The sequence below is a fragment of the Pelmatolapia mariae genome, linkage group LG8 (genome assembly GCF_036321145.2).
Source record: "Pelmatolapia mariae isolate MD_Pm_ZW linkage group LG8, Pm_UMD_F_2, whole genome shotgun sequence".
NCBI classification, from domain to species: domain Eukaryota; kingdom Metazoa; phylum Chordata; class Actinopteri; order Cichliformes; family Cichlidae; genus Pelmatolapia; species Pelmatolapia mariae.
Window position 1 is genome coordinate 25,626,806 of NC_086234.1, and position 21,237 is coordinate 25,648,042.

Sequence of the window (21,237 nt, forward strand, 5' to 3'; positions counted from 1 at the left end):
ATGCTGCTCTTAAGCTGCCTTTAAGTTAAAAGTATCTGTATCGGTATAGGTATCGACAATACTCCCTCCAGTATCTCATGTTATAAAATCGTGCTTCAGCTGGAAACTCTCAACAGAAGAGAGCTATATTTCTGTCTGTATGGTGAACAAGAAACCGGAACTCTAGTTTGTCCCTGTTTCACCGGAAGGCATATGCGGACGGACACTGCTAATTTTCCTGACAAAACAAACCCAAACCTACTCAAATGTATCCGTTTTTTTGTTTCCCTAACATTTATCAGGCGACATGACGTACTCAGTAATATGCTGACACATTACTAGCTAAGTAGATAGTCCTTGTCATTGGTATTTTTATTTAGTTTCTCGGAATAGCTCGATAGTATTTTTAGCTAAGGTTAGATGCTAATCGCGTAACATCCTGCAGGCTGTCCCATTAACAGCATTAGTTGCACGGTCTAATGCTAGCCAAACCAAGTGCCAGCAGGTCGCATACGTCTTAGAACAACAGAGTCACAGGTCGGCCTTGTCGGGTGTAGCTGACACACGCGCCAGGGTGGAGTTAGCGGTGTGGGGTCTAGATCGTATGGGATAATTATGCAACGTTGGAATTTTGATGAGACACCAGTGGGTGAAGATCGTTGCCAGCTGGGTTGGCTGTTGCTTTGTCAGTGAAGTCATGCATGACGTGAACTTTGTGTTGCTCAAGAGAAGCCTGTCCACTGTGTAGCGGCGAAGCCATCCTCGGTGAGAGATCTCCGCTGTTTACCTGCAAAATGCCTGGAATGGTGGTGTTTGGTCGGCGCTGGGGGATAGCCAGCGACGATCTGGTCTTCCCGGGCTCCTTTGAACTGTTCATCCGTATACTTTGGTGTGTTGATTACTCTCGTGAATACTGAAACACCTTTGCTAACCTAAGCCTGCCTAACTCGGCGCATTAATATCACTGACTTTGTTGTCTTTCTCCAGGTGGATTGGCACCATGGTGTTATTCATTTATCACAAGGGTCACTTCGAATGTAACGGGAGAGCAGTTCTTCATAGCTACCTGGTTGGACTGCTGGTTGTGCTGGCACTCATCATCCTCTCACTGTGTGCTATTGTCTACATCAGTGCTCAAGGTAAATTAGTTGGGGTTCATTAGAGGTCTGCCTCCTTAGTGCACACACAAGGGCCACAACCTTAACCTGAAAATGACTGAACTGTAACAGAACAACCTAGGAACCACAAGTAAGCCTGCAGTCTAAGAGCGAAGAGCTCTAATTGGGTGATGCTATACCCAGTACTATAAGGTCATTAAGATAATTTGGGGCCTGATTATTCAAGACCTTGAATGTGAGGAGCAGGATTTTAAATTCAGTTCTGGATTTAACAGGGAGCCAATGAAGAGAAGCCAGTATCGGAGAAATATGCTCTCTCGTTCTAGTCCCTGTCAGTACTCTTGCAGCAGCATTTTAGATCAACTGAAGTGAACCCTAAACTGAACAATGCCATTGAGTCATTTCCCGTTTGCTTCTTTAGCAACATATATTGAGCATCTCCTTTTTCTTGTGTAAGAGTTTTCTGATGGGAAAAATTGGCAAATCCTAACCCATGCATTAGGCCGTGCTCGAGAAGGGGTGTGTTTTGTTTTTGTTTTTTTTTCCACACCTGCACTTTTCTAGAAAATGCCCAACAGAGGAGTGTATCACTGCAGTCATTCAGATATGAGTAGTCTTTTACTGGCTAGCTCCCTAGTACAGAGTACATATGATGTGGGAATAGAGCAGCTAGCGAGTGGGCATCCTGTAAGCTCCCTGCATGCTCTGTTCAGGCAGCTTCTTGACTTAAATCTAATGGAGAATTTGGAGTAGTGTGGATACTTCTGAAGCGCACATTTTCATGCTGTGTGCTACATGTGAGAAAGGACAGCTGTGAAGAATATTTTGATTTAATTCTCCTGCCTTTTCCTTCTTCATGTTGGGCGGAGAGCTGACTGATCGCATCAAGTTGCGTTTTCTAAAAGATGTTGGCTAAGGGATAGCTGGTTAGAATACTAACTTTAGATGATATCAGTTAAAACAGTTAAAACTGTCGCAGACCATAGGATGCATCAGTGCAACAACGTGATTGGCTCAAATGTTTTCTGGTTTGGCTGGTGATTGGCTCTTTGCAGAAACAATTTTACTGATTTGAACGTTTCCAAACTAACACTCTTATATGTTGCACATTTAAAGATCTGCCTGTCTGTTGTGGAAACTTCTGTCTGTATCTTTAGTGTGCATTAATTTTTGCTCTTCTGTCAGGTACCATTACAAACCCCGGCCCGCGTCGCTCTATGCCTGTGCTGGTGTACCTGCGAGCGGTACTGTATGTCCCTGAGCTGGTGTGGGCCTGTCTGGGAGCTGTCTGGGTGTCGGATGATGGCCGTGGCTGTGATCCTGCCACGGTAGGAGCTGTTATCTCGGCAGTTGTCGCCAGGTAGGTTGTTCAGGTGTGAGGATTTTGGTTTATTGAACTAGTTAATTAGTTACGTTGCTTTGATCAACCTTTTTTTTTTCCACTTGTTTCTGTTGTGGCAACAGCTGGATCATCCTGCTGTTCACGGCCGTGGGCGTAGTGTTTGTTTTTGACCCACTGGGAAACCCTCGTCCTCAGCCTCCTGCCATGGAGCCGCTGGGAGTGCGAGACATGCAGAGCAGCGAGGGCACCCAGTTTCTATCCACGGCTCGCTCACTCGCTGTTAAAGTGTGGGAGAGCAGGCTGCGGCTCCTATGCTGCTGCCTGCCGCAGGACGAGAGCTCCCGGGCAGCGTTTTCCAGCATCGCTCAGCTCTTCAGCAGCTTCTTCTCTGTAAGAGATCTCTGAAACGAAACAGAATACAGGCTGAAAAAAACAATGTATTTAACATTAAAATAAGCTGCGTCGAATATAATTTCCACTGATGCAAAACCCACTGTGAGATCTTCTCTGTCATGCTGCAGGACACAGATCTGGTTCCAAGTGACATAGCAGCTGGTTTGGCTCTGCTGCACCAGGAGCAGGATAAGATGGAGCGAAGCAGAGATCCAGATGTCGTAGTCCCTCACAGCCCTTCCTCTCCTGTAGTAAGTCATGATTCATGTAGATGAAGTCGAGCTCATGCTGTGAAACCAGCAAAGCAGAGTCCTACTTATTTGTCTTTTACCATTTCAAGGGAGAAGATCTGGAGGGCGAGCTGGAGAAAGCCACCCACTGGATGCAGTTTGCTGCAGCGGCTTACGGCTGGCCGCTGTACATTTACTCCAACCTCTTTACCGGTCCATGCAAGCTCAGTGGAGACTGGTAAGGTGCTGTGCGTGTTGGAATCAGCGGAACCTTTGGTGAGACAAGTAACCCAAATCCTAATGCGTGCACGTGTTTCAGCTGCAGGAGTCGCGTAGCCGAGGACGAAATCGTTGGAGGAGATCACCTCGGCTGCCACTTCTCATCCATCCTACAAACCACTGGTTTGCAGTACAGAGACTTTATCCACGTCAGCTTCCACAACCAGGTGGGGGTTTCACTCGCCATTTACATTACATAAGGTTCAAGTTGAAGGCCACCTCCAGCCTCACGACAGCACATCTAAGCACACGTGGTATGTTGCAGATCTATGAGATCCCCTTCTTTGTGGCTCTGGACCATAAGAGGGAGGCGATTCTGGTGGCTGTCAGAGGAACTCTTTCACTGAAAGTGAGTTGCGACCTATTTTTTCCCCTCTTTTCCCTTGCCAAAAATAGTATGGGGTATCAGCTGTCTAAGTATGGATTGTTACTTTTTTTAGCAATTTGTATCTTTGTTCTTTTCTGGCCTTCCCCACAGACAGCCCTCTCATTCTTATTTTGAAAGTTGATACTAACCAGCTAGACATGAGGTTTCCTGTCTTGTGTTTACTTGCTGGCAGGCTTTGATGTGACTCTCAGATGTACTCCAACTCCACCAATCTGCCTTTGTGTCCTTGCTTTATATCACAGGACACCTTCAGAAGTCTTTTTCTGGCAGCACGAGATATGAAACAATACAATTATATGGTGGTGATTTTAGAATCATGACTGATCCATGTGTGGTGCTTTCCTCATACACAGACTTTAAGTGGCTAACCCATGTGTATTTTCAACTCATTTTCTTTTTCATCCCTCTGAGAGAACAGAGCTATCCACCATCAAATTAATAGTGGACATTCCCTTTGTTCATATTTTGAAAAAGCAGTTTTTGTACTGGCCTTTTCTGTGTGGCAGATACAAAATCCAAAGAATACACTCAGATTTTGCATCAAGTTAAAGCTCAGAGCCACATTTGTAATGCTTACTGTCTATTCTTGTCTCTTAATTTTCAGTATCACTTCCCTCTTTTTGTGTGCAACGAAGTGAAAAGTCAGTGAAAGGATAGACTGATAAATATAGGTCTCATGTCCTGATCTGATGCCATGTGACCCTTCAGCACTCACTCAATAGCACTTATACAAAAAAAAAATGTTGAAGTGAAAGAAGGTGTGTTTGCATCATTGAGTGTCGACACATGTGAGTGATGTAGGTGAAATGGTGATTTGATTTGGATTAATTTAACTTTTCTTCTTATGAGTCTGGCTCTTTAGGAAGGAGCTGAATGATTTTTATCCACACGAGAGTTAAACTTCATGTCTCCTGCAGGATGTCCTCACAGACCTGTCTGCTGAATGTGAGAACCTGCCTATAGAAGGAGTGTCGGGAGCCTGCTACGCCCACAAGGTGAACATTCATTTAAATAGAGTTCTCCAAGGTTGTCATTGTTGAGGTTTCTGCCAGATTCAGCAGGTGACTGTGTCTCCTGCAGGGCATCAGCCAGGCAGCGGGTTACGTCTACAAGAGGCTGGTGAACGATGGCATCCTGAACCAGGCTTTCTCCATTGCACCGGTAAGAAATGTAACTGGGGCAGAGGCTACCTTTCAGTTGCACTTTAGGTTATTTTAGTTTTATCACAGCTGGATCATTTCATCAAAGATCAGGCAGTACATCCCACTGAACCACCTGAGAATCAGTAGTTTTCTTTTGGGGTTTTTGTTTGTTTTTTTCCTGTTAAAAGGGGTTTTTTCCTTCCCACAGTCGCTAAGTGCTTGCTAATAGAGGGTCATTTGATTTTTGTTTTTTTATTCTAATATTGTAGGGTCTTTCCAATATAAAACACCCTGAGGCGACTGTTCTTGTGAATTGACACTTCATAAAATTCAATTCAGTTTTATTTATAAAGTCATTGTGAGTTACGGGTGCTTGAAGTACACAAGGGTGTGTCCAAATGTTGTGCTTTTTATTTTGCATAATTTTTCCACCATTTGTGATCCTTGATGCTTGGCCACAAGAGAGAGCAACATAACATTTTCAAGACTCAAAAACAGTTTTTTTTTCCTCATAACCACCTGAACATCAGTGTCACAGGACTTGTATAAAAAACTGCACCAATTTAATGTCAAGAAGAAAAGAAAACAAACACTGCTATCCTGGATGTTTGAGCTGTTTTCTGATAATTCATTAAAAAGAAAAAAACCCCCCATTTTGGTTAAACTCTCAGGGGCCATATCCCAATGGGGGATTGGTGTTTGGTCAAAACAAGTTATGTGATCTCAAAGGTGTCCTTTTTACCTACATTGTGAAACGAGACTCATCTTCAACACATGATTCCTTAAGAGTCAATGGTATCTTTGAATGTAGTCATATAATAAAGAATGATTAAATTATCCAATGTGCTCAATCCACTTATACTAACTTAAAGCTTTATAACAGTTCTGCTTTTTAATCTGCTAAAACATGTGATGCAAGATCCAAGAGAACAATCACAGGGTTGTGGCTGCCAAACCAAGCCCAACATGAAGGAAAAACAACTTTTTTCAACATCAGGAAGTTGTTAGTAGGTTGTTGCACATATTCTTGGTGGAAAAAACATTTTTACTACTCAAAGTATATTCTCCTTTGAATTCATTCTGCGGCATCAGCTAAGCTTCACATGCTCATGATAACTAGTTGGTAAAACCATATATGATACGGCGATTATCAAGAATTTGCATGTGTCTCACAGTGTCACCATAAGTTGTCAGTTAAACTTGCAAACCGCACCTAATTCGCTCTAACTCAGCCTTCTCAGTTTTGCAACCTTGAGTGCAGAGAATTTCAAATGTAATGTTCATTGTTATCCCACGTGGTGATGTCAACACCCTTGAAAATTTAGCCAAAAAAACACTTTCTGAAGTTTTCACTTGTGAATTCTCAGAAAAGTGGCTTAAAATTTGAAGTGGCTGCAAAGTTGGTTTGATTGCAGTTTTTAACAGAGCTTAAATGTGTGTTTCAGCTGGAAACTCAACACAAGATTTTATTTGTGAGATAATTTGAAAATATAAAACTGGCCTGCTTTTTTCCCTCCTATATGGAAAAATAACAGCTCTGCTTTGTATGTGTGTGCACACGGGCAGTTATCTCCCTTCTTCTGTTTGAAGCCACACAGATGACGTGTTTGTGTTCCTGTTTTTCATAGGAGTATAAATTGGTGATCACCGGTCACAGTTTGGGTGCTGGTGCAGCCTCAGTGCTGGCTATCCTCTTGCGCAATTCCTTCCCCACCCTGCAGTGCTATGCATTCTCTCCACCAGGGGGCCTCCTAAGGTAAGGCTGACAAAGTCTGAGGTCAGGACCAATTTTAAACGGGTTTGGCAGCTACAGGCAGCTGTCTGTGGACAGATCTGGTGGAAAAGCTGGGTGGCTGAGCAGTAATTAGAAAAACTGCTCTGCCACACAGCTAATGTGATGTATGTAATGTCATATTTAAATAGAACTGTTGATTATGCTTGTATACTGTCAGGTATGGGACACTTTTCTTAATGTGTTTTTTGTTCTACTTCCTCTCTGTGTGCAGTAAAGCTTTAGCTGATTACTCCAAGGACTTTGTGGTCTCAGTGGTCCTGGGAAAGGATCTGGTTCCCAGGTAACACTGAAAGCTCTTTACATTATTTACTTCTTAGGAAACAGAATGTATTGAGTAACTAAATTCAGAGCTCATAGTCAGTATGTATGTGATGCTGAATAGATGCTTGTGACACTGATTTTCAGTGTTCACAGTGGATCAATAAAGGTCGTGTATATTTGTGTGTTAGCACACAGCAGTGCTGTCTTCAAAAAGCCTGCATGAATGTTCTGTGGTGAAACTATTATAGACTGCTGCATGATGGAGATTCTATATTTGGCTCTACCCTGTTATTACTCACATAGGAGAATACAAGTGTAACTGACACACTCCTTTACTTTCTAAGCCTTCGTTAATATTTTAACTCAAATTTCTATATCTAACAATGTAAACACCATCTGTAAAAATACAGATGGTGACATGTTTTAAAAAAACGTAACATTTTCAGACTCTGTAGTATTTCCCCTAAGTTGATTTCTAATAATATATTATCATGTATTTATATACATGATGCCATTAAAGTGATCTAAATATTAAGGAATCAAAAATGTGATCAAGTAATATAACAGCCATGAGTGTTTTTATTTTACGTACTTGAAATATTTAGAATCTAAGAAGCCTGTTCTCTCTGTCCACTTAGTCTCAAACCAACTTCAAATCAGGACAAAAAAGAAAAAGTGATGTTTGTTTTCATCCTATAAGTAAGACAACGAGGAAGAGTTAGTTCAGTCACTAGCAATATGTCATTGTTAACTAATGCTAGCTCACCTGCTAACATAGACTAGCTCCTTGCAGTGTAAAGTAGCAAATTCCTATCTTAAGTAAGTAACATCAGCTAATTTGGCTAATTAATGTAGCTGTTTATTTTCAAGTTATTTTATGAGCTAATTTTGTGAAATAACGACGTCACAGCAGCATTACCATCGCTCTGTCTGTTCATATTGTTAGCAGTATATCTGCTATAACAGATAAGTGGGTACATTACTAAATTTCTTTCACAAACAGCGCACACGTCAGTCTGTGATTCATCAGTATTTTCTTCCCTGTACTCTACCAACAATTTGTTTTTGTATTATGGTAAGAGAACCTTTGAAAATGATGATGCTGATGATGATAATAATAATAATTTCTTTAGGAATTAAGTTTCATGTGAAGAATATAACCTGAAGTTTTTTAGGCTGTAACTTCCTTTTTTCTTAAAACATATTCTAATCATAAACTTTTTCCACTTCTGGGTTACCAGTACAAAGATCAAACAAACAGTAAAATAAATTCCAGACTTTTCAAAAATAATATTGATGGTAGAGTTTTTTTTATTTGTTTGTTTGTTTGTTAAAAAAAATCCAATCCACACTCATTTGATCTAGGAAAAAATGTGAGGGGGAAAAAGAATATTCCCTATTTGTAAAATATATTAACTCAAAATAATAATAATAAAAAAAATCCTTATAAAAATCTACCAGTATAGCAAAAGCCGTAATGGTCCACTTGGGGAAATAAATTTGTTTGGCCTTCAGACAACAATTCTGATTACTACACTGCTGGACAGCACAGGCAAAAAAACAAAACAACCCCAACAAGTCACTCTCAAAAGCATGTCACTTTTAATTATACACCTATGATTATAAGCTACTCAAGGGAAATGTCAGCTTGTGAATTTAGACATTTTGCTACCACCCAACATAGATCTTTCACTGTAGTCCTCTTTCAAACCAGTTCATCGAGCAATAAAAAGGGTTCATGAGCCACCAGGGAAAAAAATAAAAGGAATATTCCCCATTTGATTGAAAGTGGTTGCTGAAGTTCGATGACATTTGCTGGGAAAATGATTGCTAAAGCCCCAATGACACAGGCCTACTGACTGGTCAGTGACCCCCAGGAAACCACCTGTCACTAGGGGGGAAAAAAGCATGGATGGACTAGAGTACGACACAAAATCTCCAGTTTCTCAAGTTGTTTTAGTGAATGTTTGGAGACAAATGTGATCTTTTGAGTTTTTATGAATGTTGCACAGACAACCTTATAATCAGTCAACTGTCTCTGTTTGTTTTGTTTTGTTTTCCGCTAAGACTGAGCATTCCAAACATGGAGGATCTGAAGAGAAAGCTACTGAAAATAGTTTCAAACTGCAATAAACCCAAAGTAAGAACCCTTCATATAGCCCTATGTCTTTAGACTATCTGGAAATATCTTGAAGTTGCACTTGTGAATTCTGGACCCTTTTTCATGTTTGCATTGCAGTACCGCATCCTGCTGCAGGGATGTTGGTATGAGTTGTTTGGCGGAGACCCGGATGACTGCCCCACTGAGATGGATAACAGGAGGGAGCAAGAGCTTAGCCAGCCCCTCCTGGGAGAGGAGTCTCTAATCATTCGCCACTCATCCTCCTATCAGAGCCTGGGATCGGATGAATCACCCGCCCACACACCTGCACACTTGCCTCTCTTCCTGCCAGGACGCATTCTGCATATCACAGAAGATGGGCCGACACGGAGGTGGGTCTGCAAATGTTTCATGTTTCCAATGAGCAGATTCACAGCAGACTTCCCAAGTGTTGAGTGTTGAAAGGCAAAAGTTCTAGACACATTCTTGGTTGATCACTGACTGGTTTGCGGTTCAAAAGTACTTCATATCCCCATCAACAGTAAAGCAATTAGGGAACCCAATGGCAATTTTGCTAGCTTAGCATATGAGGACCAGTTGAGTATTTTTGATCACTATGCTAGTGTTTCAAACTAGATGTGTGGGGGAAGGACCAAGGGTTACTGCATACTGATGGAGTACGATTGTGCATAGACCATTCGAATTCTTTGGGACACTAATGAGAGAAATTATGTCCAAAGTCAACATCGTGTTGCATTTATTAAGACTTGAAACTGGAAACTGAAGACATAAACTCATCAGAAAAATATTTACTGATGGCATGGATCAAAGGAGCTGAGGGCAGTTTTCCTATGCAGTTCATTTTACAACCAGAGGAGTCTCCCCCTGCTGGACATTAGAAAAAATACCCCCATTCTTTTAAAGCAAGCTACTTCCATTATTTATCTACAGTCTGTGAACTGTGTTTAGGCTTTCTCGTGTTCATGTTCATTATAACCCCTAACCCTAACTAATAATTTTAGATGCGCATAGTGTTATGAGAGAAAAGCACATAAATTAGTTGCTCACTCTGTCCTCTATTTTCCTTAGATCCTGCTTTTCCCAGGTCCGGTACCGTGCAGACTGGTCAAATGAAATGGCATTCCGGAGTATTTTGATCAGCCCCAGGATGCTTACGGATCACATGCCCGACATTGTGCTCCGAGCACTCGGCACTCTGACCAAGGACAAGCCCTTTTCCCTGTGCCCTTCATCTTTAAGCGACAGCCAGCACAACGCTATCTGAAATGTACCATAGAGACTGATTCCTTGTGTCTTCACTCCCAGCCTCCGCAATGTTTAAACCACCTGCCGATCATTTGTTTTCTGTTTGTCGATGCCTGATAAAGGACTGCTTCAGGTAGTTCGCGTGGCCTGTAATCACACCATTTCCTCATATTTTGGCTCCAAGCCTTATGAAATTTCAAAGATTTCAAATATACAAGTATTTGATCAGAGAATACGTGAAAGCGTAGAGAGCTGCCTGTTATGATTGCCATGGAGGGAACCTTATTTGTAAAGAGAAACTCTCTGGAGCACAAGTTTCATTTGTTTAATTGCACTTTTAATGATTTATATCAAATAATTTTATGTATTTTGACTTTGAGTTACTCCTTGAACAACTGAATGCCATGATCTTTGAATGTGCGTTGTGTACAATATTTGACAGTGCTGCAGTTTTTACCGTGATGCCGGTGTTGTTGATTTTTGTGTCTGTGTGAGCGGTGTGTGGTTGGAAGAGGCTGCCCCCTCCTTTCTTATCTTCTTTCTCTTCAAAGAGTGAGAGCAGACTGAGTCAGAGTGATATAAGGGTAGCTTTCACCACAGAAACCAGTACCAGATTCACACCTTCATTGTGTAGTAGCTGTGGTTAGCTTGTCCTGTGTTTAATGTCTTGAGACATCAGGTTGAACAGTGCCTATGCATTACAGAAACCAAGCTGAGAGACACGGTGATGAGCGCAGCTTGTTTACAGTGAGATTTTTTTTCTTCAGTGCAGTTTGAATAGTGCATGGTGTTTGACATAAATGTGTTGGTGTAAGAAGTAGAAAGATTGTACTTAAACAAAAGGTGGGAACCTGTTTACTTGCCATGGATATTGCTCATTTCAGGTGATATATATATATATTATATTATAATATGCCTGCATAACAATCTCAAATCCTCAATAGAAAGCATTGGACTCCTGGATGCAATTAAACTCTTTTGTGAAGCACACCTTTTTTATTCTTTCATTTTTTTTCCCTCTTCTGAATAAACAATGAATTTCTCAGTGAGAGGAGCCTGTTGATCTTAGCGCCAGCAAGTTTTATAAGGCTTAACAATGGGATTAATCCACGGACTGAAGCCACAGGAGTCAGTTGGGGGGATGTAATTATGAACAGGCCAGGAGGCATTAGTTCTTACCCTATTTTTAACTTTAAACACAAATTCAAGAAAAAAAAGTATGACTGTTATGTAATGCAGACAGCTCATTTGAAAGGCAACGAGTTCAGTGTAAGCAGTAATAAAGAGTTTTAACTACTATCTATCTATCTATCTATCTATCTATCTATCTATCTATCTATCTATCTATCTATCTATCTATCTATCTATCTATCTATCTATCTATCTATCTATCTATCTATCTATCTATCTATCTATCTATCTATCTATCTTTTTTAGAACCTCTGCATTAATGCTATACTTAAGGCTATATATTACATAAAGACAGAAAGAAACATAAAATGTGTTAAACTTTGATGTTTGGTATAAAAGGTTGCTTTTATGGAAGTGTTTACCATAAATCAAAAAGAAATTAACAACATATCCCTAAAAACACTTTTTTTTTCTGTTCCAAATTGGATAAATTTGTCCTGTAAACACATTCAGTTCGGTTGATTTTTGCTTAACTAGTGCCATATAGCAACAACAGTCGCCTCATGGTGCTTTATAATGTGAAGTAAAGACCCACAGGAATACAGAGGAAACAGCAAAGATCAGAAGACCCCCTATAAGTAAGCACTCTGTGACAGTGGGAGGAAAAAAAACCCCTTTTAACAGGAAGAAACCTCCGGCAGAAACCTCATCTGCCTTGGTCGTTTGGGGAACAGACGTTGGCAGGTTAAAGAAGATCTTCACAGGTAGAAACAGCTGTAAATAATCTTAAATCCCACCTCTATTTTGTGCTCCCTAGGGTAAAAGCCATGACCAAATCCACTTAATAATTTAACAAGTAGATCACAGTATGGAGAGCTGATAGAATGAGGGTGAAGTTTCTGCTCATTTTGTAGGATGCTTTGTTATTGTGAAAACTGCAGTAATGGTCACTATATGTGCTTGGATGAAAAGATGATGTGATGCAGTGGCAGGAGAGGCTGAAAGTCTGACTGCACAACTGACCGCATTAGAAACAACTGCATATTCTCTTGATAGTACTGGAAATGTAAAGGGATGTAAATTTTGAACATGAAAGTAAAATACCGTGTGGATAAAGGAGTTGGTGAGACAGGCACATTCTTTTATTGAACCATCTTTTCATTTTTAAAAAAGTGTCTTACTTTCAGTTTTTCACACTCTGTCCCCGCAGCCCACTCTGGGATGTGACGTCAGCGTCACCAACATGACATCTTCAAGTGATCCCTGCGAGCTCATATTTCCAAACTGACTCGGGAAATGACAGAGCGGTTATTCAATGCGTTACTAACGCTCGCCAAACGACATCATCCCAGGTTTGACTTATGAAGGAAATCAAATGGTACGCCTACATAACTGCTTTGTTTGTGCTGCAGTGCTAGAATTGGAAGTTGGAAGTGAATACTAACCCGGTCAATTAAATAATTTAAATAATTATCGATATCCTTTAAAGGGAACATTACGGGTTAATTCTGGGTTTTATGCATATGCAAGAAGACGAAGCTACAAGTGTTTTTCTTTAAACCAGTTTTTTAAACGATTTTTTCTCCGCCCCTCAAACGTCACTTAAAAGTAACTATATATGAGCAATAGTTAAAATCCCATTATTATTATTATTTTTTAGCTCTGTAAGCACGAGCTATATTTGCTAGCAGGGCTATTGGGCTATACTGTCACCTTTTAGTGTTTTGTTTTTCCATAACTGCTAAATAATTTGTTCTGTTATGTTGCGCTTACTACTTTTTTAATTCGTTGAACTTCGCTTGTTCCCATCTTTCCAACAGCACGTGAACGCAGCAGCAGAAGCCCATCTGTTGGATAGGGAAACTAATCAGGAGCCAAGTAAAGACTTTTCAGTACTGCTAGCTTCTAGGCTAGCAAGGTTTTAAAGTCTGCCGTCCACACGACTAAGGGATAGGACTTTGTTAATGAAGTACAGCGCCTTCGCTGCATGAGAAACAACATTCGAGCGATGTTTTAGGGGCACAGTTTTGTTGTTGCCGCGAAAGTAGAAGGTGGGTAGCCTCTGGTCAGCCGAAGCTTGCGGCTAGCTCATTAACGTTAGCTGGGAAAGAAGTGCAAGTGGAGTCGGGAAAATGGAGCTGGACGACGTAGTCCTGTATCAGGACGACTCGGGCAACTCGACCATGATGTCTGAGCGGGTCTCAGGTCTGGCCAGTTCAATATACAGGGAGTTTGAACGGCTCATAGAAAAATACGACGAGGATGTGGTAAAGGAGCTGATGCCGCTGGTCGTCGCCGTGCTGGAGAACTTGGACTCGGTGTTCGCTGTCAACCAGGAGCACGAAGTGGAGCTGGAGCTGCTGAAGGAGGACAACGAGCAGCTCGTTACCCAGTATGAGCGAGAGAAGGCACTGAGAAAACACACAGAAGAGGTGGGTCTGATTTAAAAAAACAAAACAAGCAGCAACAGCGCCAAACTAATTTACAAGCGGGATTAAAGATTAAAGGCGTGTATTATGCGCTCGATGAAAGGATTTGTGCCAAAGTCAGTTGGAAAATCTGGCCACTTCACTGTTGCAATGCTTTTCAAGTACACATAAGCGTATTACTTATCCTTTTGTACTTTTTATAAAGTATATTTGGTGGCCTCTTTTATTCGGTACACTAGCATTTTATTTTCTTATAAAGATTGTTCTGTACCCGAGCCATCCCTTATGGTCAGCTCTGAGACACTACAGTGCTCAAGTTTTGTCGCCACAGTAGGGTCTCTTGGGACCAGTAGTTGCATTATATGGTGGGTTTATGCACCACTGTGTAGTTTGTTGTACTTCGCATAACCTGGCAGTGTCAGATATGTGCAAACCAGTCAGTGATCTATTTGCCAGCTGGCTGCTCTTGCCTCAACCAAAAACAAGTTTGAATCTCAGTGATCAGATTGAGCTTCATGACTCATGGCTGTCTCACTAACCCTGCATTTGATTCCGCCCAAATGACACCCCCGTTGCCATGCTCTTCATGACTACAGGGCGGTTTGTGTTGGAAACACTTGTTTAGGTGCCACAGTCTTGCACACTGGGTCTGAAACCCAAGCTTATTATGCAGATTTGTAGTTATACATTTTTCCCGCATTTGACTGCTAGAGTAGCTTTGCATGAGTTTCACACAATTCAGTTTTTAAGTAATTCATAGTTAGCTTTGCTGCAGCCCTTCAGTTCATCCACTCTCTGAGGTCTGCCCTGCCTTAAAGAGTTATGATTGGCTGCTCTTCAGAAACACAAAGTTTCAACAACAGGTGGACTGTGCATACATCCAGTGCTGCATCCCTGAGATGGCCTTTTTAAAGATGGCTCTTCTCTGATATTGTAAAGATCCAATAGTAGAAAAACTGTCTGACACATAGGATTTAAACTGTCTGAAGACTGAGCTTTTAGTTCACATGATAACCTGACCTCATTATTTGAAACTCGGGCTAGATTTGTTGCAAGCATCACCACTGTGCAGCACTTAGTGTTAGTGGTTGCTTTTCTTATTTATTGCTGGGAACTTTGGGGCATGTTGCATGGGCGTGTACCTGAACGTCTACAATTACCTCAGATTGAAGTTTAGAGTAAAACTGAAGCAAGTGAAAAGATGATCAGTGTTGTATTGTCTTTTACTCAGTTTCCTCATCACGTCGTCTTATTTAAGAGAGTTGGTGTAAAACCTGCAGCTATGTAGTATGCTGTAACCGCTTCAGTGTGGCCCTGGTGCATTGTGGCTTGCACTCCTTATTCTTGCTTTTGTGAGCTGGGTAAATTTGGGACTGTTTCTTTGCAGCTGCAGGCATGCTCATGAGTTTGATTGGCTGTCTACAGGCACTCTTATCTGTGCTTCTGTGTACATGTGTGCTCCCCTTTGTCTTTCACTTTCAGTGTCTATTTTTAGGCATAAGTACACATTCTAAAAGTTCACTTTCCTTCAAAGAGCTGAATCAGGACTGTTAAAGTTGTTTTCAGTTTGTTGGCCATATACAATCCAATGTAATCTTAAGTGTGCGAGTGCCTTCACTTAAATAGGTAACATTCTGAAAATGTTATCATCTAATACATCAGTTCAATCCCCGTCTGCTTCAGTCTGCAAGCCAGATATCCTTGCAAGCATCCGTCTGTGTATGAATGTGTGTGACTGTTACCTAGAAAGCACTTGCATAGATAAATGTTTATGTGAATGAGGCAAGTTGTGAAAAATGCTTTGAGTGCTCCGAGTAGAAAAGTGTTATATAAGAACTCATCCATTTGCCATTTACCACATTTTTTTGTGTTTAAACCAGGTATATCAAGAGGTTTCTAATACTGTATTGTTAAATTCCAAGTGTGCAAAATGTTAAAAACAGTCTAATTAAAACACACACAGAGGTCCCTTAAAATAACACAGAAATCCGGTGGCGAGAATCATTAAATCAATGAACTCCCACATCTCTTACATGGAAAAATCTTTGCAGTAAAATTTCATTTTCATTCTGTGATTCGGGTACCTGTACTTTGCTATGGTAACACATAGCTATTAGCACATAATAGGTATTATACTCATATATATTTTACTGTACAGATTTGATGCAGCCTTGAGCTTCTGTGTTGAATGAGGTACTGTGAATGACTGCTGCTGGATTTACTCAATTATATCTGGTTAAGCTCTGTTTAGTCATAGTCCAAATCACTTGGATACAGTTTACCAAATCTAACATTTATATAAATAACAGCAAAAACAAGTGATCCTCACTGTTATATTCGTTATGTATCTTGTATTAGGGCTTGCAGAGGCAACAAGGCCTTGAATGCAGGCTTTGTTCTATTCAGCTGATGATCACTTGGACTTAAGGTGTACTTATAAATAAAATTATAAATTAAATACTAGATAAACAGAAAATAAAAACAAATAAAGTTAACTACAACTGAGGAGAATTTTAAAGATAATGTACGCCTTCTCAACAGAAGTCGTACATTATCCTTGCAAGTCTTAGTTTGATATATTTTTTTTTTTTGTGGTTATAGTTGCATCTTCATTTTTGACCGTTATTCACATGAGCAGTCCCCATGAAACTCAAAAGTTGTGAACTGCTGCAGAGGTTTTCTGATCTGACTTGTTTGCCAGACAGTATGCTAACAATCCAAGCTGAATTACTCACAACCGATAACTGGAATAGAGGTTGCAATAATACTTCCCTGCAAAAAAACTGTTAAATTATTTTAGATTGCATTAGTAAACCATTCTTCCATGTGTGAATAGGTGCTGTTTTTTAATCCCAGTTGTTGACATTTGCCTTGACAGTTAAATGTTGAATGACAAGCGCAACAGGTCACAGAGAAGTGCATTAATAATTGATGTCATGTTGTAACATGTTCCCTCAGCTTTGAGACCTGTGCAGATAGGATTTTCCATCAGTATGCTGAGGGTTTTTTCATCCAGCTGTGTGAAATTTCTCACCTCTGCTTTACTGTGCCCTCTGTAATGTTTGGACACAGACAGAAAGACAAATCAATATGTGTGTGAATGATAGATGTTTTTATACACAGTCTCCTAGTTTAACAGGTTCCAAATTAATGGGACAATTATCATGCAGTTTGAGGACCAGGTGAGGCCTGCTCTCTTGTTATTTCACAACAAATAGCACACCTTTACGAAATCACTGTCAAAAATGTCAAATAGACTGTCTTTAGTGTCACTCAAGGCAACTTGTGTTATGCTCATATTGTCATAAACATAAATACTGATGTGCTCAGATGACGGAGAACCATCATAGCAAACATATTACCAGCTGATCCTTAAGCTATGCAGGATGACTGATCCTATTGCATCAGCTGTTTAAATAGCAAGTGTTGTTTTTGAGATTGTTATTGAAGAAAGTCTCCCTGGTTCTTATTCATCACTTATCTCATGCTCTGTTATAGTAGGAGACAGATTTCACAAAGTTTGAGCGAACAGGATCACAAGCAGCCCATGTCATTCTGCACTTAGCAACATGATTGTGACTTGAGTGTTTGAAAATTGTTGATACTGCACATACAACAAAATGTATTCTTCTGCTGAATGATAGGTGCCGTCACTCAGAAAAAACTCTGCATCAATGCATTATTTTTTTTGTAGGGATACACCTGCTCTCTCTGTAGATGGTTCCAATGCAGATAGCTGTGATTTTCACATTTACACCCACGTGTAGATGCACACAGCCCACACCAAAGCAACTGCCTTCTCTAAGGCTAATGAGCAGTGTGGCACAGATTCATTTATTAAGCTGCTCATTTAAACAAGTCGCTCTTGGAAAAAAGAATCAGATTAATCTCACCAAATCAACGCCGTATGGGCCAAGTCCTGCTTTTCTGTCCTCCAAGCCCAGAGGAATTCCTCTCATTGGCTTGCCTCAGCGAAAGGAGGAAAAGGCAAGGCAGGAAATTCTTTGGGAAAAGCGGCACTTCCCTCAGTTCTTTTGTCCGTCCATGGTTGTCTGCTGCTGATGTGGGAGAGGCCGCACACTACTGACGAGTAATGCCAACTGATTGATCACCGTGAATTACTAACATGTACCAGGAGCCACCAATACTGGGTAAAGACTGAATTGTGACAGATGTTTCTGGCCATATTAGTTAAACTGCCAGAAAAGTGAAGCGGGCGGACCCAAGATAAACTTTTCTCAGTTTTCAGGCGAGCGACTGAAGCAACTGTCAATGAGAGTGAATACTGGTCATGGACATATGAGCTGATACTAAATACATTAGGAGGTTACATAGGCAAGAGGAACCTGGGCTTTAAAACGGGAGTTCACAAAACCAACTGGTGATGTTGCTGTAGCTGCATCAGTCTTTAATACTCAATGTGCGACAAGCAAATCAGCTTCCACTATGGATGAAAATTAGCAAAAGTGAGGTGAACAAAAGCATGTTGATTACTGCTGTAACATTAGAAATGTGACATGGTACATATTTCAGCATTGAAAAATATCAAATATCCCAATACCCAAAGTGAAACCTGAATATCTGCCAAACAAATAGGCCTATAACCAAATCTTAGACATATGTCTGGGATAGAAATGTGTCAATTACTGTTGAATTGATTGTGCACAATTTTAAATTGTCTCAAGTAGATGAATCCTTTCAGACTTGAGTTATATTCCACGTTTTCCTCTAGCTCCATCATGATGGAAATCTGATTCAGATAATAGTGCGGAGAATGAACTCTTATGACTTTGGCGATCCTTTCCAGTGCTGCTAAAAAGTCAGTCTTCCCCCATCTAGAGAAATAACACAACATCTGCTGTGTAATTGCCACACAGTTTTGTGCCATTCACAGTCTATGATTATGTCAGGTGATCACCTGAAATTTGGTACACGCATACTGCAAAAGTCTGTTATCAGGTCAGGGTGTGTTTGTTTGTGTGTTCATTCGTCATTAACCAAACTACCAAAAGAGCACAACAGCAGTCTGACAATAGGGATGGCATGCTAGTATTAGCTCAAAGCGCTGGTGAGTCTGCAGTAAATACAGCCTCTCATACACTGAGTGCTACCAGTGATTATTGTAATGTTAGTAATAATTCACTGTGATGCATTTCTGGCATCTGAGAATAAAGTTTTAGTGGTTTTGGTGAAATTTTGTGTGAAGATTAATTATGAAAGTAGTTGGTGTTTTGTTTGACTAATAAATCGACTCATTGCAGTTCTAAGAAAGATGAGTAGGATCCCACAGTATGTTGTCAAAACAGTGTTATCTACAAGACAAATTATTTTACCATGACTTTTGGAAATCTATTAGACTACTTCAGGAGATCATCTAACCCTTTACTGCATCTGGTGTCCAGGACCTCAAATGCCCCCAGCTGTCCTAAACATCCCAGCAGGAATCTGCAGCCAAAACCTCTAAAAAGGAGCTGATTTCAGTCTCTGTCAATTGAGTGCCAATACAGTGAAGCCCTGTGTGGGGGTAGGCACACACTTGTTCTGGAAGCACATGTGTTTGTTAGTAGGAGAGTGTGTGTTGGCACCCAGGGACAAAGAGATCATTATCCGTGTAGCGTAGGGGGAAGAGTGCATGGTCAAACGCTGGAACACTTATTCTCTGGAGCGCTGTCATATGTGCAAGCCTCCTTCCCAGGTCATATGAGGAGCAGCGTGGTGAGAAAGAGTTTGGGAATTATGCAGATAAATGTGTTGCTGCAGTGTGTGTGTGTGTGTGTTGGGTGGGTGGGGGTCAACATATGTCAGCTGTAGAGTCAGTTAGTCCTTTATGGTGGTAAATGGTGTCTTTTAAAGTTAATTGTTGAAAGTCTTAGGGGGAACTGGAGAAGGTTTTTAAAACACAGACCCCTGCTGCTTCACCTATTTACCTCGTGTCTTTGTTATGTACATGTGCAGACTGCGGCGCCACAGATAAAGACATCTGACCGTGTTATTTTTAAAAAATCACAAAGTTTTCTTGATGAAACACCTTTTTTTATACACCTCAGGTCTTAATGGGCCATGTTTAAATAAGAGGCTGCTTGTAACAGGCTTCTCAGGTGACCCTCATCTCTCTGCAGATGACACTCACCACCAGCCCGGGGCTCTACTGCAGGGTGTCTTATTCACATCTGCATCACAAGACTGCATGTTTACAGCATCAGACACCTGATTCAGCTGAAGTATCAGTACAAATGAGACAAAGAGGCCAGCAGTACCCTGTGTATTCCCTTTTACTAGAAGTTTGGCTGTAGCCTTTAACCTTTAGTTATCAAAACGGTTCTAACAGTGATGCTGTCTGTCATGTTTGATGCTGTCTAATGGGACCTACTGTATTTTATTGTTGCAGTTATTCTGACCTGTAGCAATAAGATTGCCCATCCCTTTAAGTTTTTCTTAACAGTTCCCTACCTTCTTACTTTCCCAAAGATCTGAGTAAAGCAGCATTTTATTATTTTAATTATTTGTTGAGTGATCTACTGAAACATTTGATCTCTGCTGTAGACAGAAAATATTCATGTAAGAAACAATTGCCGCATTAGCAGCAAAGCCTAAACACATGCTGATCCGATGCACTGGATAAGTGCCTATACTTAGTAGCCCGTTTGGCTAATACAAGATGTGCAACCCCTAATTTACCTTATAATGTGTCTTATTACTCTACTGTTGCCAGCTTGAAAAAAGAATACGGAAACAGACAGATTTTCTAATTTCAAACAGTTTTGTATGTTCAGCTGGTACCGTTTCAGTTAAGTCCGTTAATAAAAGCGAGTTGACTAGTTCCTTATTTGTTGTGTATGAACAATGTTAACTCTGTTTTGTTGTTGGTATAAACAGTAAAGCAGGAAGTAAATTTTCTTGTCACCCACTGTGTGTGCAGAAATACACTTAGGTCAAAACGCTTTGCTGTTCTCTCTGTGAAGGTTCTCAGTCATCCAGGTCATTGTAGTCTAAGGAGCTTGGAAAGAAAAGCATCTGGACTTTAAGTTTCCTTGAAGATGTTTCACCTCTCATTCGAGAAGCTTCCTCGGTTCTAAGAGCAACTGGTGGAGAGTCTGCAAGAGGGTCATGGACCCCCTATTGATCCTCTACCTAATCACAGAAGTCAAGGTGTGAAAACGGGTGTGGGTCACAATCAGCCAAGGTTTCACTCATTGTGAAACCTAGCCCCACCCTATCATGTGAATACTGAGGTTTGCTGTTCTGTTCTTCATTATAACCGCTGTAGCAGACTGATAGTGCCACATGAATCAAGTTCAGCATTACTGATTTCTATGTTATAATGTAATAAGAGTCTTGCTTTATTGTAACATACTGCGGCACAGTATGTTACACCACAAGAGC

General features: G+C 40.7%; 2 protein-coding genes across 7 annotated transcripts in view; both read left to right on the plus strand.

Annotated features, from left to right (window-relative positions):
- The first annotated feature begins 211 nt into the window (after window positions 1-211).
- Window positions 212-11,512, plus strand: daglb (diacylglycerol lipase, beta). The gene is made up of 15 exons (XM_063481661.1): window positions 212-868; window positions 967-1,118; window positions 2,283-2,457; window positions 2,562-2,829; window positions 2,961-3,083; window positions 3,173-3,300; window positions 3,382-3,508; window positions 3,607-3,690; window positions 4,647-4,724; window positions 4,810-4,890; window positions 6,500-6,627; window positions 6,878-6,946; window positions 8,995-9,067; window positions 9,167-9,420; window positions 10,118-11,512. The coding sequence occupies exons 1-15, from the start codon at window positions 774-776 to the stop codon at window positions 10,311-10,313; spliced, it is 2,031 nt and encodes a 676-aa protein (XP_063337731.1). The 5' UTR covers window positions 212-773; the 3' UTR covers window positions 10,314-11,512.
- Window positions 11,513-12,703: 1,191 nt separating this feature from the next.
- spag9b (sperm associated antigen 9b) overlaps window positions 12,704-21,237 on the plus strand; it is a 37,040-nt gene continuing 28,506 nt past the window's right edge. For 2 of the 6 annotated variants that reach the window (XM_065471564.1, XM_063481665.1), the window contains exons 1-2: window positions 12,705-12,803; window positions 13,246-13,857. In XM_065471564.1, the coding sequence (XP_065327636.1) occupies window positions 13,558-13,857 (300 nt within the window). In that variant the 5' untranslated portion in view covers window positions 12,705-12,803; window positions 13,246-13,557. Of the gene's footprint in view, window positions 12,804-13,239; window positions 13,858-21,237 lie in introns of those variants that run through there. The other 4 variants (XM_063481663.1, XM_063481666.1, XM_063481668.1 and 1 more) reach the window with 3 other exon arrangements.

Bases quoted from the DNA above. Each gene is read 5' to 3' on its own strand.
- daglb (XM_063481661.1), top strand. From the start codon at position 774: ATGCCTGGAATGGTGGTGTTTGGTCGGCGCTGGGGGATAGCCAGCGAC. The intron at 2,830-2,960 runs GTAAGAGATCTC...GTCATGCTGCAG, and splicing joins TCTTCAGCAGCTTCTTCTCT to GACACAGATCTGGTTCCAAG. The intron at 3,301-3,381 runs GTAAGGTGCTGT...CACGTGTTTCAG, and splicing joins TGCAAGCTCAGTGGAGACTG to CTGCAGGAGTCGCGTAGCCG.